General features: G+C 25.5%; 3 protein-coding genes across 3 annotated transcripts; all 3 read right to left on the bottom strand.

Moving 5' to 3' along the window:
* Positions 1–1,859: 1,859 nt before the first annotated feature.
* Positions 1,860–2,021, bottom strand: BKA55DRAFT_527063 (uncharacterized protein; the record flags this gene model as incomplete). Its single annotated transcript, XM_046188895.1, has 1 exon — positions 1,860–2,021. A coding segment is annotated over one exon (162 nt), but the record flags the coding sequence as incomplete, so codon positions are not given.
* Positions 2,022–4,694: 2,673 nt separating this feature from the next.
* BKA55DRAFT_527165 (uncharacterized protein) lies at positions 4,695–4,907 on the bottom strand (the record flags this gene model as incomplete). Its single annotated transcript, XM_046188905.1, has 1 exon — positions 4,695–4,907. A coding segment is annotated over one exon (213 nt), but the record flags the coding sequence as incomplete, so codon positions are not given.
* Positions 4,908–25,119: 20,212 nt separating this feature from the next.
* Positions 25,120–26,771, bottom strand: BKA55DRAFT_584297 (uncharacterized protein). Its single transcript, XM_046194302.1, has 5 exons — positions 26,369–26,771; positions 26,075–26,277; positions 25,916–26,007; positions 25,667–25,846; positions 25,120–25,532 (listed from the first exon to the last, which is right to left on the bottom strand). Exons 1-5 carry the CDS (start codon positions 26,648–26,650, stop codon positions 25,180–25,182), a joined length of 1,110 nt encoding a protein of 369 aa, XP_046042647.1. The 5' UTR covers positions 26,651–26,771; the 3' UTR covers positions 25,120–25,179.
* Between the last annotated feature and the right edge of the window lie 449 nt (positions 26,772–27,220).

The raw sequence follows: 27,220 nt of genomic DNA, 5'->3' as shown, positions 1-27,220 counted from the left end.
TGCCCTTAAATAATTAATAATAGGCATTACTTTAGCTACTAAAGATAGGAAACTAAATACTTAGAGGGATTAGGCTTTAAGTTAACTTATTACTACTAATAATTATAAAGACTAAGAAGAAAAGTAATAACTAGACTAAAAGGAATAAGGTAAGAATTATATAGGCTTAGCGAGAGTAAGGCAATAACTAATAAAGTATATATACCTTTAGCTTTAAAGCCTATTAAGCATTAGCCTACTAGGCATAATAGACTTATATTATATTATCTCTATTTAATAGCAATCTTTCTATTATTAATAATATTTTAAGGTAATTAATATAAAAACTATACTTTTTAAGCTATTAAACTACTACCCTATATTAATAATTATCTTAAGATTCTTAAAACTAAGTATAATAAGTACTGCAAGTTTGCCTATATTAGGGCGTTTAATAGCACAGTTAGGTAAAGTTATCCTTTAATAACAGACTTAGATAATTATAGCCTTAAATGCAGATTTACTGCCCTAGTCCTTAAAAACAGTAGCTATACCTCAATCTATAGGAGATTATAATGCTTTAGTATTACTTATAGCAATTAGCAAGGTTAAAGTATATATAGTGCTTCTTACCTATTATCTATAGCAGATAAAATACCCCTATTCCTTAAGGCTTACTTAATATAATAACTACTATAATAGTAAAACCTAATAAATAGTAAGGGTTTTTGCTAGAATATTATAAATTATATCTCTTAAAACTAATTTAATTTACTATTAATAAGCTTCTAGTTAAATAAGTATACTATTATAATAATAATAATCCTAATTTTAAGGTTTACTAGCTATATTTCTAAATAAGTATAAGGTCTAATTAAGAATAAATAGCTAGCCTCTTTCTTTTTTTCTTTAACTTTATTAATCTATTAACTAGGCTTAAATTATTTAAGATAAGGAAAGCAGGAAAAATCCTATAATAATATAAAGTTATTAATAAAAATATCTATTTTAGCAGGAATAAAATAGCTATTAATTATAATACTTAAGTAAGTCTTTAGAAGACTAAAGGGTATTAAGGGAATTACCTATAAACCTTCCTTAATAACGGCCTTAAGATAAATAAGTTTATTTACTAAAGTTCCCTTAATCTAGTCTATTAATATAAAATAAGACTGCACCTTATATTATAATTTAGAGAGTGTTTCTAGTATCTTAAGGAGGAAATAAATAATGCTAGCAAGAAGTATAGTAATTATCTCAGACCTATTTAATAATAGGATTTTAGTTTATTTAATAAAGTAATTAATATCTAGGTAGTTATTTTAAATTATATAATAAATAAAATCTTATAGCTTATTAAAGTCTTATGCCTAAATTTAAGCTAAAACCTTCTTTCTTATCTCTCTTTTATATTTAATAAGATTATCTTTTAAGTGCCTAGGTATTAGCTAGGATATTATAATCTTAGGAACTAATAGTTACTTAGCTATATATATTATAGTAAAATAATATATAAACTCTAGGATTAGGGAAATATAAAAATCCTCTTTCTACTTAGTAATAAAATCAAACAATATACTAAATATAAGCTTTCCTATCTTTAGTTAATATATTATTATTAAATAAAATAAAAAGTATAATAACTTACTAATAATATTAAATATAAGCTAGTTATAAACTATAAATATATTAATTCCTTTAATCTTGAATAAGGCATACTTATTAAGCTATTTAAGAAAAAGAAAAATATACTTTTAAATAATAAGTTTAGCATTATAAAGCCCCTTAAGGCTAAAAGCAGGAAATAGGAAGCCTTACTAATACTTATAATCCTTAGGTTTAATAGCAAATATAATATCCTGCTAAATACTAAAAGCAGTCTAGTTATAAAATACTTTACTCTTTAAATAAAATACCTTACTACTAGCTATATAGCTATATATATCTTTATATATAGCCGGTATCTTAAAGCTAAGCTTATTTAAGGCTATCTTAATAATAAGGCTATACTTTTTATAAGTTTGCCTTAAAATAAATAAATACTATCCCCTAGCCTATGCCTATATAAATTAAATCTTTTATAATATTAAATTAATTATTTACCTCTAATATATAGCATTAAGCATTTATTTACTTACCTAACTAATTACTATAAGTTTTAGGCCAGGATAACTTACTAAAGGATAAATAAATAAGCAATATATAATAAGGCTAGATATTGCCAAGAATATCTATTATTGCCAAAAACAAAGAGATATTAATATAAATATTAAGAAATGCCTATAGCTTATACTTACTAGTATTATAGCTAGTATAATAGTAAAAAAGATATTATTCTATATAAGCATCCTAAACATAAAAGCATTAATATTTCATAGTTTTAATAATATTTAAGTATTACTATTTTAATATAAAATTCACCTAAAACCCTTTAAAATAGCAAAACTTAAACTAGAAGATATAAAGAGTATTAATAAGAAACTGCTATTTAGGTAATACTATAAGAGATACTTATATAAAGGATAAATATTATATATATATAAATATAGCCTAATTAATAAACCTAGCACTAATAAGAGATTTTATAGTTTTTATAGACTTTTACTTAATTAGGTACTTTCTATATTAGGCTAATACTGGCATAAGCTATTAGAAGGTTACTAATAAGCTAGTATTTTTTTAACTAACCTTACTTATAATCTATAAGATAATTAAAGTGCTATCCTAAATCTAAGGCAAATCTATATAAAATACTAATAAATCTTCTTATACTAACTTATTAAAGGTAAGTAAGTTAATAAAAACCTACTAATTATTAAACCTCTAACTATATAATAAGAAGTTTAGTAGCTATTACTATATAATAAGGCGCTTACCTATACTATACTATATAGTACTATATTAATAAGGAAGTTATATTAGCCATTTTAATTACTATATTAGCTATTAGCAGAAAGTATTTTAATGCCAGAAAGCTTATAATATAGTATATATATACCTATTCAAACAGTAAAAAGGGATACTATATAAAATTTATTTTTTACCTAATAACTAATTAATATTCTTAGCAGATAGGGTTAGCATAATTAGGCTGTTATTAGTATCTTTATATATTTAAAAGGTATAATACCACTTTATAGTAAAAAATCAACCTATCCTTTACCTTAAAGAATTATTATTATTTATAATTTATATAAAGACTTATTTATCCTAAGAGCTATATATATATAATATACTATATATATAATTATAATATATAGCTTTATTCTTTTCTCTTTTTAAGCCACTTCTAAATATTTCTACTATACTATGTCTTATTAATACCATAAAGGGAGTCAATCCCTTAGGCCTTTTTAGCTCTTACTTAGCCTTAAGGGATATTAAGTATACTATTAGAGAGTCTATAATAAAGAATATAAAACCCTAGCTTCCTCTCTTTAAAGAATATAAATAAGTAAATAAAGTTCAGTTATATAGATATATCCCTATCTTTATATTCTTTAGAAAGAATAAATTATATAAATATCTTTTAATAATAACTCTAAAGGATAATATAGTAAAGGGCGGCCTAAGCAGTAATATAGTTATATAGAAAAACCTTATTATTAAGATTAAGAAATCTTTATACTTTAATAAAACTGCCTAATATAAATTAGAAATCTAATTTAATAGTTTTAAATTAGATATTAGTTATCCCTTATTTATATTTATATTATACCTAAGTAAAGAGATCTTTTATATAAGTCTACTAAAATAGCTTAAAGTAGCTATATATAAAGGCAAGACTTATTTTATTAAACTAGTTATATTTAAAGATAATAAATATATAATTATTTAAATACCTAGTTTTTAACTAATTACCTTTTTAAATTAAAGTGCTAGGGAAGATATTTAGCATATAATAATATATTATTTAGGCTACTATATTAAAGGAATAGGTTATTATATAAAGCATAGCCTATTCTAAGACTAATACTAACCTTAAAACTTTATAAAATATTATAAGTAGTTAAGTAACTGGCTTAAAGGGCACCTTTAACCTCTTAGTTAGTTAGCTAGTAGGGCTAGCAGTTAATTAAGGCAGTTAACTAGCTAGTTTAAAATGCTTAGGCATTTATATCTTTTAAGGGTATTAAGAGGCTAGTTAGGTTTATTAGGTTTAGGTAGGGATAAATACTACCTAGGGCTTAAGTAGCTAAAATTAACTATATATTATATATTAAAACACTTCCCCTGTTTATATTAATGGTGTACTGATGTTACAGCTGATTTGCTCATTTGGTCACATGATCTGTCTCGTGACTCATTTGATCCTCTTTTCGCCGCCAACGCCAAATTCAGTCACGACTTCAGGTCTTTAACTTCAGGCAACTAAACTCACACAAAACTCAATACATTTTTCCTCCAAACCCCGCGATTACCCCGCTTCCATCCCAGATATCGCGGTACGATATCCCCCTATCTTAATTACGCTCTCGTAGTCTAAGACTATAACCAGCCTGTTATAGGTTCTTGGTCTTCTCTAGTACCTCCTTGGCCTGCCACCGGATATCCTTAAGCCACTTATTATGCAAGCCGCCATTAAGGGCCCTAAAGAACCCCCTCTCCTTCCTGCTTGGCTATACCCCTCTGCATAGCTTCCTTTCTAGATCCTTAAGCTTCTACTTCTTGCATTTAAGGAAGTCTTTATTAATTAGAGGGTTCTTATAAATAGACTATATAAGCAGGAGGATCTTGCAATTAAAGATTGCTATCCTAACGCGGCTGGCATTATCCTTATTAAACCAGGCCTCTCTAATATCTATAGCCATTATATATAGTATATCGCCCTTGCCCTTATTTCGCCTAAGAGCTTCTTCAATCTTAGGGATCACATCATGGCCTTCAGTCAGATAAGGCTCATCGGGCCTGGGTGCCTGCAGGCTTCTTCAGATAGCAGGCATTGTGACGGGGCAGCTGTGATGCTGTTAGCGGTTGCGGCCAGAAGGTATTCGGGTCGGGTCGGATGACTTACTGCGTGATAGATGATTGAAGCGTGGTATGCAGCAGAGGTCGATGAAAGAGTAGCCTTTCAGGTGGGTTGTAGGAAGAAGGTTGGGGCCAGCTGATGAGCAGGTAAGGCTTTTCAGCTGGCATATGTGCAGCTAGGTTTAGGCTGCAATTGAGGCAGCTAACTATGATAATTTGACTTAATAAAGCTTTGCCGGCTGTAGGGGCAATAAATGTTTAAACTATATTAGACTCTAGAGATGCTTGGATATACCTTTCGAGGCTAACTTACAAACTTAAAAAAAAAAAAAAAATAAAAAAAAAAAATATTAAAACACTTAATATATAATAGCTATATAGATTAAAATTTAAAGCATTTCTTAAGGGTAATTTAATAGCTAAAACAGATTTAATTTACTTTATTTAATTAGTTATCTTTTTTAAAACTATTTTATAATGCCTACTTTAAGATATAGTAAAACAAAGCAAGCATTTAAAGGCTAAAGATAGGCTAATTTTCTACTATAGAGTTATATTACTATTAATAAATATATATATAAAACCATTAGCAAAAGGTAGTAAAATAGTATATTAATAGATAAAAGGATATTATATAACTAATATGCCCTTGCCTAAAATATCTAAGGGATAACTAATTTTAATTACTATTATATATAACTATTTTTATTAGTATAATAGTAATTAAAACTATATTATTACTTTTTACTTAAGCTATATAGTATTAATAAGTATTAAGGGTTGCCTTATTTATTTATCTAGCTAGTCTATAAGAGGTATTAAGATAGAAATATATAAATATTTTTTAATTTTATTATAGTATTTTTTAGGTTTAGTTACTATATAATATATAATAAGTTATTTACTATAAGTATAAGGTATTATTAGTAAGTTATTTATATATCTCTAATTAATTACTAAGTTAGCTATTAGTAAAGGGCACCTTAATGCTAAAAAAAGTATTATACTATATAGTACTATATAGTATATATATACCTATTTAAAAAGTAGTAAGGGATATATAATTAAATATAGCTATTTATATATATTTTCCTAGGCAGCTAATTATTATTTTTAGTAAATAAGGTTAGGGTAAGTAAGCTATTATCTCCTATATAATATATAATAGCCGGAAAAAAGCCCTTACTTACTAATACCTTATATAATACCTAAACTACCCTAATTCCTAATTATAAGGCAAAAGAGGCTAAAGTAATATAGGATACTCTACTAATACTATATAATATAATAACCTACTATTTAGTTTAATCCTTATTACTTTTAAAGTTTACTTTATATTCTATTAAGATATAGTTCTTAAAATAATTAAGGCTTTTTAAAAAGTTGCCTTTATATTTGCAGTTAAAATAATAATAAACCTATATAATATAATAAGGTTTATGCTATAAATAGATATTTTTAATATAATTTATTATATAAGTAATATATATAATCTTATAGGTTTAAGCCTTATAAGTTAAAGCCTTATCCTTAATACAGATTAGGTATTATATCCTCTTTAATACTTAGGGAATTAAGTTAACTTTCTCTATTAGGAGCAGGATATCCTTAGCCTCCTTTTAGGGATCTGCATTACTATATATATTTATTCTTAAGGGTTATATAAAATAAGCTATCTCCTGGCAATATGCTAAAGCAGCTATAAGATTAATTATAATAACTTTCTAAGTAATAAACTCCTTTACTATTAGCTGCCTATTAATAGAAAAGATCTCCTATAACTAATTTCGCTTCTTTAATTAATATTAAGTTATAAACCTAGCGATTTTATTAATATTAGCACTAGTTCTATATAGCTATCTCTCTAATTCTTTATTATAAAGCCTCTAGTAATATGCATCTTAGTATATTTTTAATATCTTATCTTTAAATTATTTCCTAGCGCTTTTAAGCTACTACTATAGCCTTTTAAGTTCTATTTACTCTGGCACCAGGGTATAATTAATATACCTATATCTGCCTTTAATATACTAATATTTTATATTAACTAATCCCTCTAATATAAGGATTTCTAAACTAAGGTCTAGCTTTTTAAGCTCTTTTTATAATATCTCCTTTAAAATTCTTAAACTACTTTTAATACTTATATATAAAAATAATTCTATTAGCCTATTATCTAATAGCTCTTCCTCTAGGTAAGCTATTTAAGTATTCTAACCTACTTACAAATTTAGATATATATTTTAGAGGTATCTAGTCTTAAGATTATGCCTTATAACCTAGTCTATAATAGTATTAGGGGCTACCAGGATAAGCATATTTACTAGCCCTTATTAAAAGTAGTAAGAAGTTAAAGGGTCTTTAAAACTAAAGGTAATGCTAATACAATTAAGCCAGTATATATATATTAAATAGCATACAGCCTTAATTTTAAACAAAGCCTAAGCCCCTAAACTAGTTTTTATAAATTATTAGAAAATAGGTATCTTAAGTATATATAGCTTTTAGTAGACCTTAATAGCTAAAAAGGATAGCTTTATATTAAAAAACAATTTAGTAGAATTATACTTATTTACTAAGATAGCATTATCTTATATAGCTCTTATTAGGATATAGCTAATTAGGCATAATATAAGAAGTCTATATTCTTAAACTAGAAATATTATTTAATTAGAAGGCAGATTAGTATTTATTGCTATAAAGGACTTAGCTTATAGTTGCTATATAGCTTAGGCTTCCTATCTACATTCTTATAAAACTCAAGGGTAATCTCCATCGCCAGAACATCCCTGCTACAGGCTTTAGGGTCTTTTATAATTTATAGTATTAAGTCCTTATAGGATAGCGCTTTAAAAAGCTAAATAGGGTTATCTTCTATCTTAGTATCTAGTAAGGCAATAAAGCCTTATTATTAATTAAGTTTATTAGGCATTTCTTTTACTTCTTCTCTAGTAACCTTTATAGTATTTATTTTATAGCCTTTAAGTTAGCCTTTTAATATAGGTTTGCCGTAACTAGGATTAGATTCTTTTAGAGGATTCTTATAACCTTATTTCTTAATTATATTAGTAAGCTTAGTAGGTTAGTAACTAGTATAACCTTATAATAAGATAATTATTATGCAATTTAGGTAATTATCTTTTATTAGGAAATAGGATATTTCCTTAAACTATATATTAATAAGCACTTTTACTATTTCCTTAACTAATACTATAGACTTTAAGCCTAGTTAGCTATTAAGCTTAAACTCTACTTTTATAATAACTATATAATACTATTAAATACTAAGCCTAGGCCTCTTTTAAAGATAAAAAATAGATATTTATATATAAACCTTAATAATCTCTTTATAGTTATTTTTACTTATTTCCTATTCCTTATTAGCTTTATAATATAATATTTTAAAATTATATTAGTATTAATTAATAGTTTTATATTTAATATTTTTTTACCTTCTTATAAAAAATCTAAAGTATATTTAGTAAAGAAAAGCTTAAATAAATCCTTTATTATAAAGGTTAGGGCTAATAGCTATTTACTATTACTATTACTTAACCTTACTATAATATTTAAGGAAGCTATTATAAATAGGGCAATTAATAGGAAATTCATGCCTATTACTAAAGCCACTTTATATAAATTAATTACTTACCTTTTAAATTTCTATCTTATATAGTATAGGTTTGCTTTTATATTCTTAATATCTATAGGTAGGATAAATTTAATCTAGTTAAGTATATATACTATCTGCTAGTACCTATCTAGACTTAGCCTTTATTAATAATTATTTACTAAGATCTAGGACTATTTATAATACTTCCTTATAGTAACTTATATAGCTCTAGAAATGCCTTATTAAACCTGCCTACTAGTAAAGGCAGTTAGGGTCGCTATTGCCTCTATTACTAATATAGGCATAGGTCTAAGAGCTAGCAGACTCTAGATATAAGGGCAAGTATAGATAGTACTTAAGCGCTTCTAGAAGCATAGAAATACTATTAATAGAGGATCTAGGTAATAGTAGTAAAGAGGAGGCAATTTAGAAATAAGAAGGTAATATAAGGTATTAGTATAACTAGCAATAGAGTATACTAGATAGAGCTAAGGTAAATAAGCTAATAGGAAAATAATAACTAATATAAAAGAATATATACTTATAAAAGGCATATAGGCAGGCAGCATAAGTATTATTTATAATTATTTACTATTAAGCTAATAATAATTACCTAGTACCCTAGCAGAATGCTTATAGGCGCTATGGCCCTTATAATTATATCCCCTATCCCTTGCAAGTTCTACCTATTTATGCAGCCCCTAAGTGGGCAGGCGGCATAAGCGGGCTTATAGCCCCTTTTTAGGTAAGGTAGGGGGGGGAGGGCCAGGTTTTACTAGGGGAAGAGGGGGAAGGAGGAGAGAACGAGGCAAGAGCGGCGGCAGATCTTACTACCAAAGTATAACGGTTAGGGTTTCTAAACAAGTAAACTAGTCTATACTAGGTTTTATATTTACAGAGTTATAAGGCGTTATATTAAGTAATAGCGAAGTGTTATATCTCTTAATAGTTAATAGTATAGGTTAGGCTTATTAAGGTAAAGAAGTCTTATTAATAGCTAGTAAGCTAAGTTTTATTTATTACTAAATAAATATATATATATAATATAATAGCTTATAGTATTATAAGTTAGGCTTATAGTAAGTTATAAGTTAATATTATAAGCTATATTATAAGGCTTATAATTATTATAAGGTTTTATTTATAAGTTATTATATAATTAGCAGGGTTATTAATAGGTTATATATAATATAAGTACTTCCTCTTATTAAGTTATAATATAATTTCCCTCTTTTTATTAGTCTTATCCTTAAGACTTATATATCTGCCCTTCTTTTTATATTATCCTAGTATATATTAACTTAGACTTATAATTATCTATATAAGTTACTAATACTATATTAAAGTCTAAAGCTACTTATAATTATTAAGTATAAGCTATTTTAATTAAAAATACTAGTTTCCTTATTATACTATATAGCTATTGCAAGCCTTAGGGTTTAAAGTATTAGGCTAAGGAAGGCCATTCTAAGTATATATAGTATACTTATTGCAGTTGCCAGTATTTTTATACTTTTATTATATATTATATTATAGGCAAGTTAGGCACTTAGTAACCTTTCTACCTAATTATTTTATTTATAGTTAATATAGTATTATAGATATTATTTTAAAACTTAGTTTATCCTTTTAGTTTATTTATCTACTTATAGTTTAAATGCTATTAAGAGTTAGTAATTTAGTCTTATATATAATACTAATACTTACTAAAACTTATTTATAAATATTTTTTTTTTATTTATTAAGATTTTATATAATAATTTATATTCTCTAATTATCTTATTATAAAAAATATAAGAAAGTTATTTTATATTTATATTTTCCTTATAAGGTATATAATAAGAGAATTTAATAAGTTAATTTACTATAATTAAGATATTATTATAGAAGATTTTAATTAAGGGTTTTTTTAATAAAAGTAGTTTAGTTATATAATCTATTATAATTAAACTTTATAGTCTTTCTATTACTTCTAGTAATTATAATACGCTATAAGGTTTATATTATTATACTTTAGTTTTTATATATAAGTTATATTATTTAATAACCTTTTTTATTATTTTTCTAATTCCTTTTTAATTATAATATATTTAGATATATTTTAAGGTCTTTATAATGCCTTAATAGCTATATAAGGAATATCTATATATATCTTATACTAGTTCTTCTTTAAATTATTTAGGTACTTATAGTTTATTATTATAAGTAGGTATCTTTACTTTACTTTTAATAAGATCTTAAATATTATATCTTATAATAGTATTTTAAATTCTTTCTATTTAATCTTTTTAATTCTTAGGCTTATTATTACTTATAAGTCTTAGAGTTTTTACTTATTAGGTAAATTAATATTTTCCTTTATTGTTTTTTCTTAGGAGTTATTCTTTTACTTTTATTATACTAGTAGTATAGTCTAGTTATTAGCTAATAGTATTAGCTTATCTATTATTTAAACCTTTATAATAAATAATTATAAAATTAAATTTATATAAGTACTTAATATAATATAATTATTATTAATTAAGTTCTTATATTATAGTAAAATATAAAATATTTTAATAATTAATATAAATTTTAATTTAGTATATACTTCTTATAAGATAGTATTTAAACTTCTTAAAGTAATTAATAATTACTAAGAATTCTTTATTATAAATAAGGTAATTTAGTTTTACTTTATATAATTTATAGAAATAAAATATAATTAGGTAAAGCTTTCCTTTTTTATCTTATTATTTAATTTATCTTCTTAAAGTAAAATCTAATAAGTTAGTCTTTAGTTTTATTTCCTTATTAAGGTTAAATATAACTAATATAGGTTTGCTAAGGATAGCTTATTATAATGCTTTAAATGCTGCTTATATATCTTATTTCTATATAAATTTCCTATCTTTTTTTATAAGCTTTATAAGGAGGTTTATAATCTTATTAAAGTCTTTAATAAATTTTTAATAATAATTAGTAAATCTTAAGAAGCTTTAAACTTCTTTAATTATTATTACTAAAAGCCAATTTACTATTATTAAGATTTTCTTTTATTTTATTTTAATTTTACTAAATATAATAATATATCTTAAGAAGTCTATTTTTTTATATAAAAGTAACTTTTTTCTAGTTTAATTAATAAGTTAGTATTTTATAAGGCTTTTAAAACCTTATAAATATATTTTTTATATTTTTTTTTATTATTTAAGAAAATTAAGATATTATTTAGGTAGTATATTATAAAGATATTTAAGTATTATTAAAGTATATTATTAATTATTTACTAAAATATTATAAATATATTAATAAGTTTAAATAGTATTACTAAATATTTAAAGAGTTTAAATTTCGTTTTAAATACTATCTTTTATTTATCTCCTTTTTTAATATAAATTAAGTTATAAGTACCCTTAAGGTCTAAAGTAGTAAAGATTTATTTACTTTATAGGTAATCCTTAAGTTTTATAATAAATAGAAGTAAGGTCTTATCTTTAATTATAAGGGCATTTAACCTCTTATAGTTTATAATAAGTTATAATTTCTTATTTTTCTTTAAGATAAACATTACTAGAGATCCTATTAATAAGTTAGATATTTTAATATTTCCTTTTTTTTAATTTTATATTTAAGTAATTTCTAAAAGTAATAAGTTCTTTTTTATTAAGGTTATAAATCTTTTAAAATAATAAGTTATCTATTTTAAGTTATATTTTATAATCTTAATAGCTATATTATAATACCTTTATTTTAAGTTCTTTTTTAAATAGCTTTTTATAAATATAATATTTTTTTAATATATTTTAAGTTAATCTTATTATTTTTATTTTTTAAGTTATTTTTAATATTTTAGTTATTTATTTAGGTTATATAATTAATATCTAATAAGACTTAAGGCTTATTAATTTTATTATTTCTTGCCTTTTATATATTTATATTATACTCCTTTTAGAGGTAGTAAGTTCTTTATTTTATATATATTTATATTATTATCTTTAATTAGGGTTTAAAATCTCTTATTATTTATTATAATTATTTTATTATTACTATTTAAGTTATTATAAAAAGTAACTTAGCTAGTTAGCTAGTTAATATATAGGTTTACTTATTTAAGCTATAATATATTAAGGATAATATCTATATCTAGTAATAAGGGAATAATATTTAAGTCTATTTCTTAATTTTTCCCTTAAATAAGGACTTTAAGGTAATTAATCTCTTAATTTATTATTTTATTATTATAGTTAAAAGGTTATCCCTTTATATTAATAACTAAATATAAGACTTGCTTTTTTCTTTATAATAATCTAAACTCTATAACTAGGTCTAAATTAATAAAGTTATATTTAGCTTTATAATTAATCTAAGCATTTAGCTATCTTCCCTTAATTTAAACTTTTAGTATTAGGCTATTAGGCTTATTATCTTATATAGCTCTTAAAGTACTTATTAGTTTAAGTTATCCTTATTCTTATACTTTACGTGTTTATAGCTTTATTATAAAAAGCATTTCTTATTTCTTAATATATCTTAGTAAATTTATTTATAATTACTATTATAATATCCTTTTTTATTAATATAATTATTTTTAAATTCTCTATTATATAATAGCTACTAGAGATATTTTTTTAGTTTTATATCTTGCTTATTTAACATAATTCCTTATTTAAATTACTTATTATAGATTATACCCTTTATAATTATAATTTTATTAAGTTATTAGAAATTTATAGGGTTATTATATAGGTAGAGTCTATTAGCTTCTTATTAGTATATTAGTTTTTTAATAGTTTTTAAACTTATATTATTAATTAATAGTTTTTTTATTAGGTAATTATATTATTTATTATTAATTTATTTTTAATACTTTTTTTCTTATTCTTAATACTTTTTTATTTATTTTATTAACTTTTACTTAGTTAAATACTTCCTTAAAATTATCTAAAGTAAAAATTCTTTTTAAGTTATATTATTATTATCTAATTTAGTTTCTTTTATAAATTTCCTTAAATAACTAAACTTTCTTTTAGTAATTACTTAAAATTCCTTTTTAGTATTTTTAATAAGTTTTTATAATTATTAAATTCTATTATAAAGTTAGTTTACTTTATTAGTTTATTAATAATAAGCTATATTAAATTATAGTTTTATTACTTTTAGGTTTTTATATTATATATATATTAAGTATCTTTTTATTTCCTTTATTAAGTAAGGTTTATTATTAGGTATATTAAAGATAGTTATTAAAAAGTAATTATTATTAAGCTTTTTTTATTTATATATTTTATATTAATAGTATTTATAAAATAACTATAAGATTTTCTTATATTATTTATTTATTAATAATATTTAAATATTATTTTATTTATTAAATTATTTTTCCTTATATAATAAGTTTATAGTATTATTAATATAATATACTTTAATATTTAAGAGTTTAATTATATTAGTATTTTTATATTTTCTAGCTTTTTATATATACCTATCTTCTAGTAATATTTATATCCTATTTCCTACTTTATTAAATAATAGCTTATAGGGTTATTTCTATTTTTACTTAAAGTATTTATTTTCTTTATAAAGGTATTATATAATTACTTATACTACTCTTTCTTTATATCCTATATTTTAGGAGTATTAATAATAATAATTATAAGTTCTAGCTCTTACTTTTTATTCCTTATTAAAGGCTATTTCCTTTTTTTAAAGTTTATTTATTATTATAGTTTTAATAAGGATATTATCTATTTTACTAGTTAACTTAGCTTTTTTATTTATATTAAAGATAATTACTATTCCTTATTATATTATTTTTAAGACTTTTAGTTATTATTATTTATTACCTTTTTTATTATCTTTTTTTATTATTATCTTTTCCTTTATTTTTATTAAAAGTATTTTTTTTATTTTAAGTTTTTTATTTTTTTATAATAATAGTTATTATTAATTTTATTTTTATAAAATCTTTATTATTTTTCTTTTTCTTTTAAAAGTAGTTTTTCTTTTTTCCTTTTTATAGTTTTAGGTAATAGCTTTATAAAAGTTAACTTATAATATAAAACTATTTTATACTTACTTTAGGTTATTTTTAATACTTAAGCTAGTTTAAGAGGTTTTTTACTTTAGTTTTACTATTAAGGTTTTTGCAGTTTAAGGCATTATTATATTATATATTTAAATTAATTATAGTTATAATATTTATATTAACATATATCTTATTTTCCCTTATTGCCTTATTATATAACTTTAAATATTATAGGTCTTACTTAGGTTTTATATAAGGTATTATTTTAGTAATTACCTTATTATTAGCTTTAGTTTTAAGAATTACCTTAATTATTATTATTATATTACTAGTTAAGGTAATATAAGTTAAAGTTATTACCTTATTTATAATTAGCTCTCTTTTTTATATATTTATATTATTATTTATTAATCTTTATTATTATAGTAATATATATAATTAAACCTTTTTTAGGTTTATTAGCTAGGTATAATTTATTTTTAACTTCTTCCTTTAATTCTTTATAATAAATTTCTATTAAGGCTTTATTATTTTATTTAGTTTTAAATATAAGCTATTAAAACTTAATAAAGTAAGTAATATATAATTTAATTTATTTAAGTATAAGTAACTTTATTATAATATATTATGTTTTATTAATTACTTTAAAGTTATTTTTAAGGGCTTATTTAAAATTCCTTTAATTTCTAAAGATATTTTAAGTATCCTAGTCTTATTATTTTTCTTTATTTTTAAAAAAGTCTCTTAAAATAGGTTTAAATTAATCCTTTATATTTTTTTAAATTAGGCTTATAATATATAAAAGTTTCTTTATAAAGGTATTTAGCTTATTTTTATAAAGGCAGAAGTAAGCCTTTATTTAAATTAGGAATAGGATTATATTAATAGCTTAGCCTCTAAAAAGTTTTAGCTTAAGGGGCTTAAGTACTTTATTTAAGTCTTATTTATTACTGCCTTTATTAATAGTTATAGTAAGATATATATTTACTTAAGCTTATAAAGTATAAATAGTATTATAAAGTTATTAAATTTTAGTTATTATCTTAATAGCATTAAGTAATGCTTTAATATAAAGAGGTATTAAATTAGTATTATTAGATATCTTAATAATATAATATTACTTAGTTATTAATATAATATATTTTAAATAAGAGCTATTAATATATAATAATTAGGGTTTTTAAATAGGTAAATTAATCTATATTAAGTTATATATTTATAAGGTTATAAGGCATTATATTAAGTAATAGTAAAGTATTATATATCTTAATTATTAATAATATAAGTTAGGCTTATTAAAGTAAAGAAGTCTTATTAATAGCTAGTAAGTTAAGTTTTATTTACTGCTAAATAAATATATATATATAATATAATAGCTTATAGTATTATAAGTTAGGCTTATAGTAAGTTATAAATTAATATTATAAGCTATATTATAAGGCTTATAGTTATTATAAGGTTTTATTTATAAGTTATTATATAATTAGCAGGGTTATTAGTAAGTTATATATAATATAAGTGCTTCCCCTTATTAGGTTATAATATATAGATAGTACTTTTAAGCTGCCTTATTTCCCTTATATTAGGTTATATAATAAATAATTAAACAAGCTTTAAGGCAGCTCTTGCTTTAGTATTTAGGAGTATAATATACTTATTATTAGAGGCGCTGCTACTAGTGCCTATATCGCTCTCTATACTGCTACTTGCAGCCTTAAGGTTACTATTATTAAGCGTAATAACTTAAGTAATAGCACTAGATAGCACCCTATTTAAGCTCCTGGCTGCCTATAATGCTACCTTTAATAAGTAGTCTTCTAAGCCATTATTTTAAATAATAGTACTTATCTCTTAGCGGTTAAGGATATATATAAGAAAAGGGAGGTGGGGAACTTAGATAATGATTAACAGAGGGAGATGGCTAACAGAGGCCATGTGGGTAAGCATATGATCCGGATGGAGGGAGAGGATGGGGACTTATGGCGCGTATATCTAATTCTTCGCTTATCGCGGTGTAGACGTTAGGAGTGAGACTCGAGTAACGAGCTAAGGCGGCGGCTTGGCTAGTAACGCCTAGTCCTATAGTCTAAAATTAACTCTAGTAAAGTTGATTTTATTAACCCACTTTAAACCTAGTAGGGTTAATTATTGCCAGGGTATAGAGTTAATTTAATAGTATTTTATATATAGGAATAGTAATACTAATTAAAACAGGGGTTTATTTAGAATATAATATATCCTTTTATATAAAGTACTATAAGGGGTTATATTATACTCTTAAATAGTCTTATTATTAATTAAAATATAATTATTATTTAGATCTTACTATTAAGGACTAAGTTACTATAATAATTACTATAACGGCTTTAAACTTGCAATCTGAACTATATAGTGCAATTTATCCTTATATTCTTCTCTCTATATACTGCCTTCTTATATACCAGGTTTATAAGTTTGCCTCAATAGGCAATAAGGTTACTATATATTTAAGAACATAATATTGCAATATATAGCCAGAGCATTAATAGGATCTAATAGAGAAGATAAAATAGATCCTAAATATTCTTTATAATTAAGATAAATTATAATATTATTTATAATACCTAATAGATATAATTAAACCTATTTTATATCTTATACTATTAAATTTAAATAATTTAAAATATTATACTTCTGGCTATATTGTCTGTTATATCTAAAAAATATAAAAACATTATGCTAAAAAGCATTAATAAATAAACCTATAAGGTAAGGGAAGACTACTACCGAATTGCTATATATCTGCTTATAACTTATTATAGGAAGAATATATTATATATTAATAATTCTTTCCTTCTTATAAAGGTAGTAAATAGTTCTAGGTTAATATATAGATAAAGGAATACGTAAATAAATTAAGAGTAAAGCCTAGTGCTAAGAAGATATAAGGAACGCTCTAAGGACTTATATCTAAGGCTTTTATTTATCTATAATAAGTTATAAATTAGGAAACTTAATATTAAGAAGCTATAAGTTAACCTTAAGCTACTATTAATTATATTGGCATTAATATATTTCTTATTATAAGCTTATAGCTAGATAGGGTATAATAGCTATTAATTTATTAAGGTTTCTATTAAGATATCTTATAAGTATTAATTAAGTTACCTAACTATTACTTTCTTAATACTAATTATATCTTAAGATAGGGCACCTTATTATAGAGAGGAGTAATAAGATTAGATATTAAAGGACTTAAAAGTAATTCTTAGCTTTTATCTTATAAATATATTAAATGCTAGGTAATACTTAATAAGAAATAATTAATATTTATATAAAGCCTAATATAATTACCTAGCTAAATTATATTTAGGAATATAATATTTAGAACTACTTTAACTTATTAAAGGGGACTTGGCTAGTTATAGAAAGATAGGAAAATCCCCTAGCAAGAACTTATTCTAGTATTATAGGCAGCCGATCTATTAACAGTTCTCTTAATAATTTAGCTTCTTAAGGGTTAAATATAAAAAAAGGTATTAAGGATAGTAAGAGTAATTATAGTAATTATAGATATTATAATAATTTTAATAAGTATATAGCTAGAACTTATTAAGATATATTTTTAAAGATATTAAGGGGTTTTGCTATATCTATATTTAACTAATTCCTTAAACTATTATTTTTACTATATATTATACTTAATACTAAAAATTATCTTAATAGGTAACTAAGCTCTATATTACTTATATATTTTAATAGTATCCTTAAATTTTCTATAAATTATTAAAGATTCTAACTTACTTAATAGTATTACTTAAAGCTATTAATAATAATCTATATATAATATATACTATTTCTAAAGTAAGTACTGCCTCTATATCAATATAAATTTATTAATATCCTTTAATAGCTAAATACTAGGCAATTTAAATACTTTAATAAAGTCTAAGCTAAATATATAATTCTAGGCTTATAATACCTATTAGCAAAGTTAAGAAGCCTTTAAGATTCTAAATATAATATTACATATACTAAACTACTATTTATACTTTTCTACTAAAGTAATAATAAGAAGATAATATCTTATGCTACTTTTTAAATACTATATATAACCACCCTTTCGCCAACCCTACCCTTTTGCTATATAAGAAAAAGGAGCACTATTAAAAATTAATAACTTTACTTATATAAAACTTAGCTAAAATAATACATATATATAAAATTATTTATTTTATAAATAATAATTATATATATTTATTAAATCCTAAGTCTTTTAATAAGCTGCCCTAATTATATAGTTAGTTAATAAGGTATAGTTTCCTCTCTAACCTTAATAACTAAAATAGCCTCTAATTCTAACTCCGGCTTGCCTAAGTAGCCACCTTTTACTATAACAGGCATATTTTAAGTCTCCTCTTTTACTATAGCTTCTCTACTAGCTAGAGTCTCTATAAGAGTTATAAAACGTTTATTAGGATTTAGCACTGCCTTCCTCTTCTTCCCTCTCTTTAGGCAAGCTAATTTCTCCTCTAGGCTAGCAATCCTTATAATATATACCACTACTATCTACTATTAAGCCTTAAAGCCCTTAACTATTATATTATACTATCTCTATATCTTTAGTATTTTATTTAACCTAAGATTATAAATTTAATAGCTTATTTATAAAGTATTATCTAAGCCAAAATATGGCCTAAGTTTAGGAATTAGTTCTAAGCTACTATTTAGCCTATCTTATTAGATTTTAGGGTACTATAATGCTTTTATATATAAAATAGGCCAGTTTCTAGTAACCCTCTAGCCAGATAATATATTCCTCTTAATCATTCTAACTTAACAAGCCTTAGCATAAGCCTTAATAAAATTAACCTTATTTATTAAAGCGGAATTAGTTAATAAGGCAAACTTTTCTAACTCTTATTAATATATAGCCTTTAATATATTAAAGACTTTATTATCTAGTAATTATAATTTATAAAAGCAATATACTAGCAGATAATAGTAATAAATATTATTTAAAAAGCATATAGCTACTTATTTATCCTTCTATTACTTAGTATTAATCTTAAGGCAAGTAAAATAAAGAATATATTATTATATAACTTCTATAACTATCTAAAATAATTAGTCTTATATTAAAGTTATTAGCAGGCATAGTTTAAGGCAGATAAACTCTTTTAAGCCATTTAATACTAATATACTTATTAGTCTACCTGTTAGGTAATATTATATAATACTAGTCTGCTATCTTTTTAAATTCCTTAAGAAATTACTATTTCTAAAGTTCTTTCCCCTTAAAGATTATATTAAGGATTAAGGCATAGCTATTAGCAATAATAGCTTTAATAAATAAAGTCTAATTTTAAGTTTATAGCCCCTTAAGATATGCCTTTTGCTTTAGGTTAGTGCTTCTAATAGCCAGGCTATCTAAGCCTAAATATAAAGGATTAGTTAATTAATTTTAAGTATTAATAAGGCATATAAATAAATACTTACTAAAACCAGTTATAATACCCCCTTTATTAATGTTAATAGTGTTTTTAGACTTAATCTAGCTATACTAGCCCTCCCTAATATTAAAGTATTAATAACCTGCCTTAGGTATAAAAGAGTTAAACTTATTAGCTTCTTAATATCTACCTATCTTAGTCTTTAGGTTTATATAGTAATTAATAAATCTAGTTACCTAATTATATCCTAACTTAAAATGTTTGCCTTGCTATCTTAATAATCCTATAATATAAGCATAGACCTAATTATAGGACAGAGCATAGCCTAAGGATTTCTAATAGAGTATCTAGAAAGCCAATCTGTCCTCTTAATTCTTAAATAAATATCAGCAAGGCTAGATCTGCTCTTTTATAGCTATCTAGTTATTAAGTCTGTTAATTAAAGTCCTTTAAGGCACTCCCTATCTCTAAGCCGCTTAAGAGGGTAAAAAGCCATTATTAGTAATATCTAATATAGCCTTAATTATATTATCCTCTATATATTCTTATTAAAGTTATAATATAGATATTTATTTATTATTATTTAAGATAAAGACTAAAAAATAAGGCAAAAAGTAATAAGGAATTTAGTTATCTAATTAATAATATTTCTATAATATAATATATATATATTACATACCCTGCATAGCCTTAAAGATTTAAAATAATTACCTCTAATTATTTCTATAATTAATAATAGTTTTTTTTTTTTAAGTAGATATTTATTTTAGCTAACTTTAGTATAAGTAAAATTAATAAGTTTAGGTAGTGCTTTTTTTTTTTTACATAGCAAAAGGGTAGTTATGCATAGTAATAATAAATAACTTCTATAAACTTATAGATTATTTTATTATATAGGCAGAAGCACTATGCAATTAATTAATATTTAGTATACATCTACACATCGACTTATTAAAGATTAAAGACAATATCTCTAGTTTAAAAGTGGTTACAGCTTTATTAACTGCCCTATCCTATCCTACCAAGTAGTTAAAGTAATCTTGCCCCCCAAAATCATTTAGAATGCCATAGAAATGAAATAGCGCTATTAAAGTATAGGGTGCAAGCTCATTTAAACCTGCTAATTAAAATTGCCTAAAGTAATATGCATCAAAAGATAACAATTAAGGGAGTATTTTCTTAAAATATAAATTAATTCTAAGCTAACAACTATTCAGTAGTGTGGTCTTGCCGGGTAAGATGATTTAAAACGCCATATAAGTTATGGCTTATGCCTAGACGTAACTATATATACTAGCTAACTCGGTTTAAAGTGGATAACTTTTTATTACAGATCTTACAGGCCATAGCGGCATTTATACCAGTAGATTTTTCTTATAAATAAAGGCAATATTCTTAGTAATAATTATCTACTCTATTCTTACTAAATATTTAATAAGCAGTAATATATCTCTAATAGCTCTAATTAAAGTCTTTCTAGAAGAGCTTAAGTAATAGTATATATAATTAGTAATATATAAGGATAATAACTAGCTCCTGCTATAAATATACGCATTAGGTTAGCCATGCTAGAAGGGTAATAGAAGTTCATCTTCTTAACTAGCTTTACTAAGTACTTCTAGGCAATTACTAAAATAGCTTATTTATATAGCAATAATATCTAGGGCATAACTAGGTCTTAAGTCCTACTTCCTAAGATGCCTAAAGCTTGCTTTAATAATAGATACTTCCTTTTATTATTAGGGTTTAAGAAAAAGAACTCTCTGCTATTATAGCATATTATATATATCTTCCTAGCTAAGAATTCCTAAACTAGATAAATAATAATAAAATACTTTAAGAGGCTAAGGCTAAGATCTATAGGAGTATAATAAATAATATAAAATATATAATAATTAGATACTTAGGCCTTATTATAACTAATAATAATTATTTATTTATTATAAAGATATATATTATATATAAATAGCTTTAAGTTTAAGTATTAAATACTAGTTACCTTAGTGCCCTAGCTAGGCAGATTGGCTTTAAAGTAAATTGCTGCAAAATCAGACTTATTAAGCTTAATACCAGCACTAAGATACTTATAGCAAGTCTCTTTATACTAATATCCTAATTTCATAAAAGATATACTATAAAATAACAACTTCTATAACCTATAAAGTAATATCTTCTATATATCTATTAGATTATTCTCGGCTTTCTTAATAAATAACTAGCCCGCTTTTTAATATATTAAATTATCTTAAATAGCAGAAATGTTAATATCTAATTACTACTCTAATAGCATCTTATCTACCTGCTCTTATCCTATTACTATAGCTTTATAATAAGTCTTACAAAACTCTAATAATAAGACTTTTTTTATTATTACTACACCCCTTTTATCTAGCTAACTTTTAGTAAAAGTGGAAATTCGCGGTCTTTTATTAGCTTACACCCCTATATATCCTCTTTTACTAAAAATATAATAGGGTTATTAAGCTTCTAGCTAGCTTTTTAATTAAGAGTAAATAATATACCTTCTTATTAGTTAGCCTCTTCCTTTATTATAACCTTTATAGCTAGACTTACCTTTATAGCGCAAAACGATATTACCTTCTAAAAGCCTTTATGCAAATTAACATTTTAACTATATGTATTTTATAACTGCGCTATAAAAATACGAAAATAGGTTTAGTATATATAATAAAGATTTAACCCTTTTTAATTAATCTTTATCCTTAATAGCTATATACTTATACTATATAGACTAACTTACTGCTACCCTATATACCCCCCGTCCCTACATACTTTAACACTATTAATATATTATTAATATAAGATTCTTTATTTTATTTTATATTATTAAATAAAATCTATTTTATTTTTAATTTTAATAATAATAGAATTGCAGCTATTAAATTATAAAAAGAAGATATTATTAGCTATTAAGTATATAGAAATTATTAGTTTATAGCCCTTAGTAATAAAACACTTAATTAAGCTCTTAATATTATATAATTAATACGCTAGAGGCCAGGATATCTATATAGTATATTAGAAAGATTAGTTACTTATTATAGAGCAGGAAGATAACCTAGTTAACTATATTATTAAATAAAAGCATGCTTTTTAGCCTTTTATAAAGAAGGATATTTATAACTTTATATAGGCATTATTATAAGTTAATAAGCAAGTCTATTATATTAGCAAGAACTATATTAATAAATTCTTTACCTGCTATTTATATATAAAATAAAAGCCATTATAAGTTATATAATCTATAAGGAAGTATTTTATAATAAAGGAATTACTTTTTAAGTACTATAATAATCTTAACTATATAGTTAATATAAATAAGATAACTAGGCCTTATATATATAATATTAATAAAACTAGTATATAAATTAATAAGACTAATAATAATATAATAGCTAAAATAATAATAATTTCTTCCTTAAAGAGGATTAAGTCTAATAATATAACTTAAAGCTTAATAATTAAGTCTATATTAGCAAATTATTGGCATCTTATGCCTTATATTGTTTTTACTAGTAAAAACCTTTAAGGATAGTAGTTTCTAGCTGTTTTTCCTAATTAGAAGTATACTTATAGTCTAACTAGTTAGTCTAATAGTAATATCTTTATTTATTAGTTTATAAATATATTTATATTATAGACTAAGTTAAAGGATCTTAAGTAATAGAGACTATTAATCCTAAACTAGTATAAATTATATATTATAGCAGAATTAATAAAAAAGGCATAGTTATATAAGATTTAGCTCTCTTAGTTACCCTTATACTTATTATATATTACTTAGCCGCTTAATATTATTATATTTAGGCTATTAAAAACATACTATTACTAGTTTACCTGCTCTTTAGCCTTATATAAAGTAACCTTACTATACTAATAATAACTCTTCCTAAAAGCATATAAGAGGGCTTTATTAAAAGCCCTAAGCCGTAAGAATATAATAAATAGCTTCTCGGCCTCTAGGCTTTTCTTAACTAATCTATAAAAGGCATTGGCGGCATTGAAGCCAAGGGAGAAGAAACGCAAGCGCTTTAATAGGCCTATAATACTAAGGAAGGCCTAAGTAATTGCTAATATAATCTAAAGTATACCTTAAGGAAGTATTAATATTTAAAAATAACTAGAATCTATATAAAGTTAAGGAAATACCTTTATTTATAACTTTAATTATATTATAAAAAAGGTAATAAAATATATTAACTAAAAGAATAATTAAATTTAATACTTAAAAAAGGAAAAAGCAGTATTAAAGGCATTAATAGCAGTAAGAGAGCCTACTAGCCAAGTTGCTATTTAATTTAACCTTAATAAGGCTTTCTCTAAAATTAAATAAATTATCTTAGCTTATAATTAAGCTAAAAAGAACATACTACATCAGATTAAGGGAAATAAAAGAAAATAATATAAAAAGAATCTATTAAAAATATAGACTGCAGATATAATATTTATAAATTAGTTTCCAAATTCTTAGTTAAATTAAATAAATACTCATTATTATAGAATTAATTAAAGTCATCTATGGATTTAGTTGTGATGCTATCACGGGTGTGCGGGGACGGGGGATGTGTGGGGTGGCGGTGAGTTAGTCTAATATTATCTAACTAATCCGGTGACTCAGGCTATTCTTAAACATATGGCCTTCAGAGCTCCGTCATAATCATCCGTCAGTTTATCACGGCGTCGAACAGAATGAAACAACTCCGTGGCTGCGATATACGGGGTGGTCTCGCTTATTTCATAACCGGTCGCTCGTCGTCTTCGTCCTTCCTCGTCCTCATTATATTCGACGAGACGAGGCTATGATACGAGACCTGCCGAACCTGCAACAGATCTGTAACACCACTCTGACTCTTGTGGTGCATTCTTGTGACAATCTGGGTAGAGGCATATGCAACACTTGAAAGGTTGAAAATTGAAGCCTCGGTCTGTGGCGGGAGGAAAATCGGGCTGCCGCGTGCTATCCCCTTCTTGCTCACGGCGGCTGTCATCTTCTCTGATGAAGCTTCTATCATCATATGCATTTAGGGCCTCGCCCGGTATTGATTGAGAACTCATAGATGACTTTGAAATAATTTGTATGACGATTTTGGCGAAAATTATAAATCGAGTACGCAGACGCTTGGGGTTTTATTAGACTATGGACCCTTTTCTCTCGTTCTTTATAACTCACCAACCTGCACCAGCCGCACTTGGCTTCCTGTATGCTTGCCCTGCCTTTCACCAGGATTGTTTGAGATTACATTGGTCGCATCGTCGCTCATGCCCGGCTCGCCAGAGGTGTTCGCTTGGTCCGCTGGCAACTCACGTTCCCAATCAACGCCGCGGGTAACAGTATATAACTCTAACGTATCTAGATGGGCCCTAGGCACTATTCGCGGGCCTCGGGGGCTTGATGTTGGACCACTTGATATGGTTCTTCCATAGCGCGCATGTATCAAGCGTAAGTAAGGGCGAAGAGCCGGCATACAGGCAATTATAACGCTTATGTTGCAGTCGGTGCTGCTCCAAAGCTCTATACACGGCAATGTCAGCGCGTCTGGTTTTCGTGTTTCGTTAGACACGTCCGGGAAACCACCTGGGCTGCTTGTGCGTAACCTTGAATTTTGCATGAGGGAGGGGAATAGAGGATGAAAATACTCGGCCTACCAAGAAGAGTCAATGGTACCATTTTTCCATTGTCGATATCTGTCGACGCTTCGACCACCAGGAATCGTACCAAACAGAATATAATGTTGATAGCGCCTAGCCCAAAGGTACAGTATACTCCAAACCGGACCAACTTGTCCATCCGGAGATTACGCAATATCATAAAGGGGAGCACAAATACTAGACAATTTATGTAAGCGCATCTTGGAAGGTGATCTAGGGAATAGAAGAGCTCGCTCGCTTGCTCACTGATCACGTCGGAGGAGAAGTGTAGAGCCCACCCAACCCTCCAGCCAATTTTGACTTGTATTTCTGCGATACAAGCAGTTTGGTCGGTAGCCCTGTAAGCCCATGTCAGCCTTGAGCAAGATTCGGGTTGGCATTTGGTGCTATTCCTGGTCGACGTACCAGTTTCGTTGCAATGGCCAGCACAAGAACAAGTTCAACGCCATGGCCACAATATATCCTGAAGCCGAGTACGCGATGACAAGCCATATGATGATTCTGTAGATCCGAAAGACCGGAGGAAAGACCTGTAGATAGAAGGCTAAGATGGCCATTTTACTACACCAGAAGGCCGTAAAGAAAGCGAAGGTGCCAGCCCAAAAGTACTACAAGGTCGTCAGTCCGATCAAACAATGACTTCCAACATCAGTTCTGAGTTGATTATTTTCGGAGGTGGGAGGGGGGCGGGGGTAAGACCAGTAATGCACTTTGCCGGGTTTTAGGGTCACCGTCGTATATCTGTAAGAAGGCATCCTCATCCTGGCGGAGGATACCCACACACTTCAAGTAGACGTCGACCGATGCGGAGGCCACGGCAGAGAACCACGCTAGACATATGAAGACGTCGCTGAGCAGAAGTCTCTGGCGGTTTATCCTGATTCGCAGCCACAGACGGGCGAGGATCATGGCCGCAGCGATGGAGAGCAGCAGCCACTCGCTGATAAGTACCGCTGTCGGAGTGGGAGCATGGACGGCCATGGCTCCTTGATGCTGCCATGATGTGTCATAGAGGTGCCGTATGAAAAAAAGGAGCTGGAAGCTGGGGACTCTTTTCTTTTAGAACGTGACACTAATCGAGACGGCCTAATGCACCCCACCCCTGCTCGGCTGGCTTGGAGCCGTATTGGTCGAGAAGCCTTTAGGTTCAGGAGGCGCAGCCACGTTTATTTAGTAGGTGAGGGGAAGCCTGGTGACTGACTAGTTAGTCACGTCAATTCAACCCTGAAGGAATTATCAACGAGTACCTGGGGGGCTGACTAATGGCTTAGGCCGCCGCCACTCTCTTCATCAGAAAGGTGTTGGAGAAGTGGCATTGCATGATGTCGCAGGGTAGGCATGATCTTCACGGCCTCGTGAAACAACTGCGTTAGTAATCTAGCCATATGCTTATATGTAGCTCTGCGGGATAGAGTATCCCGCACAAGAGACAACCTCAGACAACAACCAATCAACGCACTGCTGCTGCTGATTATCGTTTACCTGACCCTTGATCCTTTTAGCACGCTCAGTGCGACACATAATGATGTTACACAGGCAGCCACCGCCACC

This window comes from Fusarium redolens, assembly GCF_020744475.1.
Source record: "Fusarium redolens strain MPI-CAGE-AT-0023 chromosome Unknown BKA55scaffold_25, whole genome shotgun sequence".
Classification (NCBI taxonomy): Eukaryota; Fungi; Ascomycota; class Sordariomycetes; order Hypocreales; family Nectriaceae; genus Fusarium; species Fusarium redolens.
The sequence above is the reverse complement of the archived record's forward strand: the minus strand, read 5'-3'. Positions and strand labels throughout refer to the sequence as shown.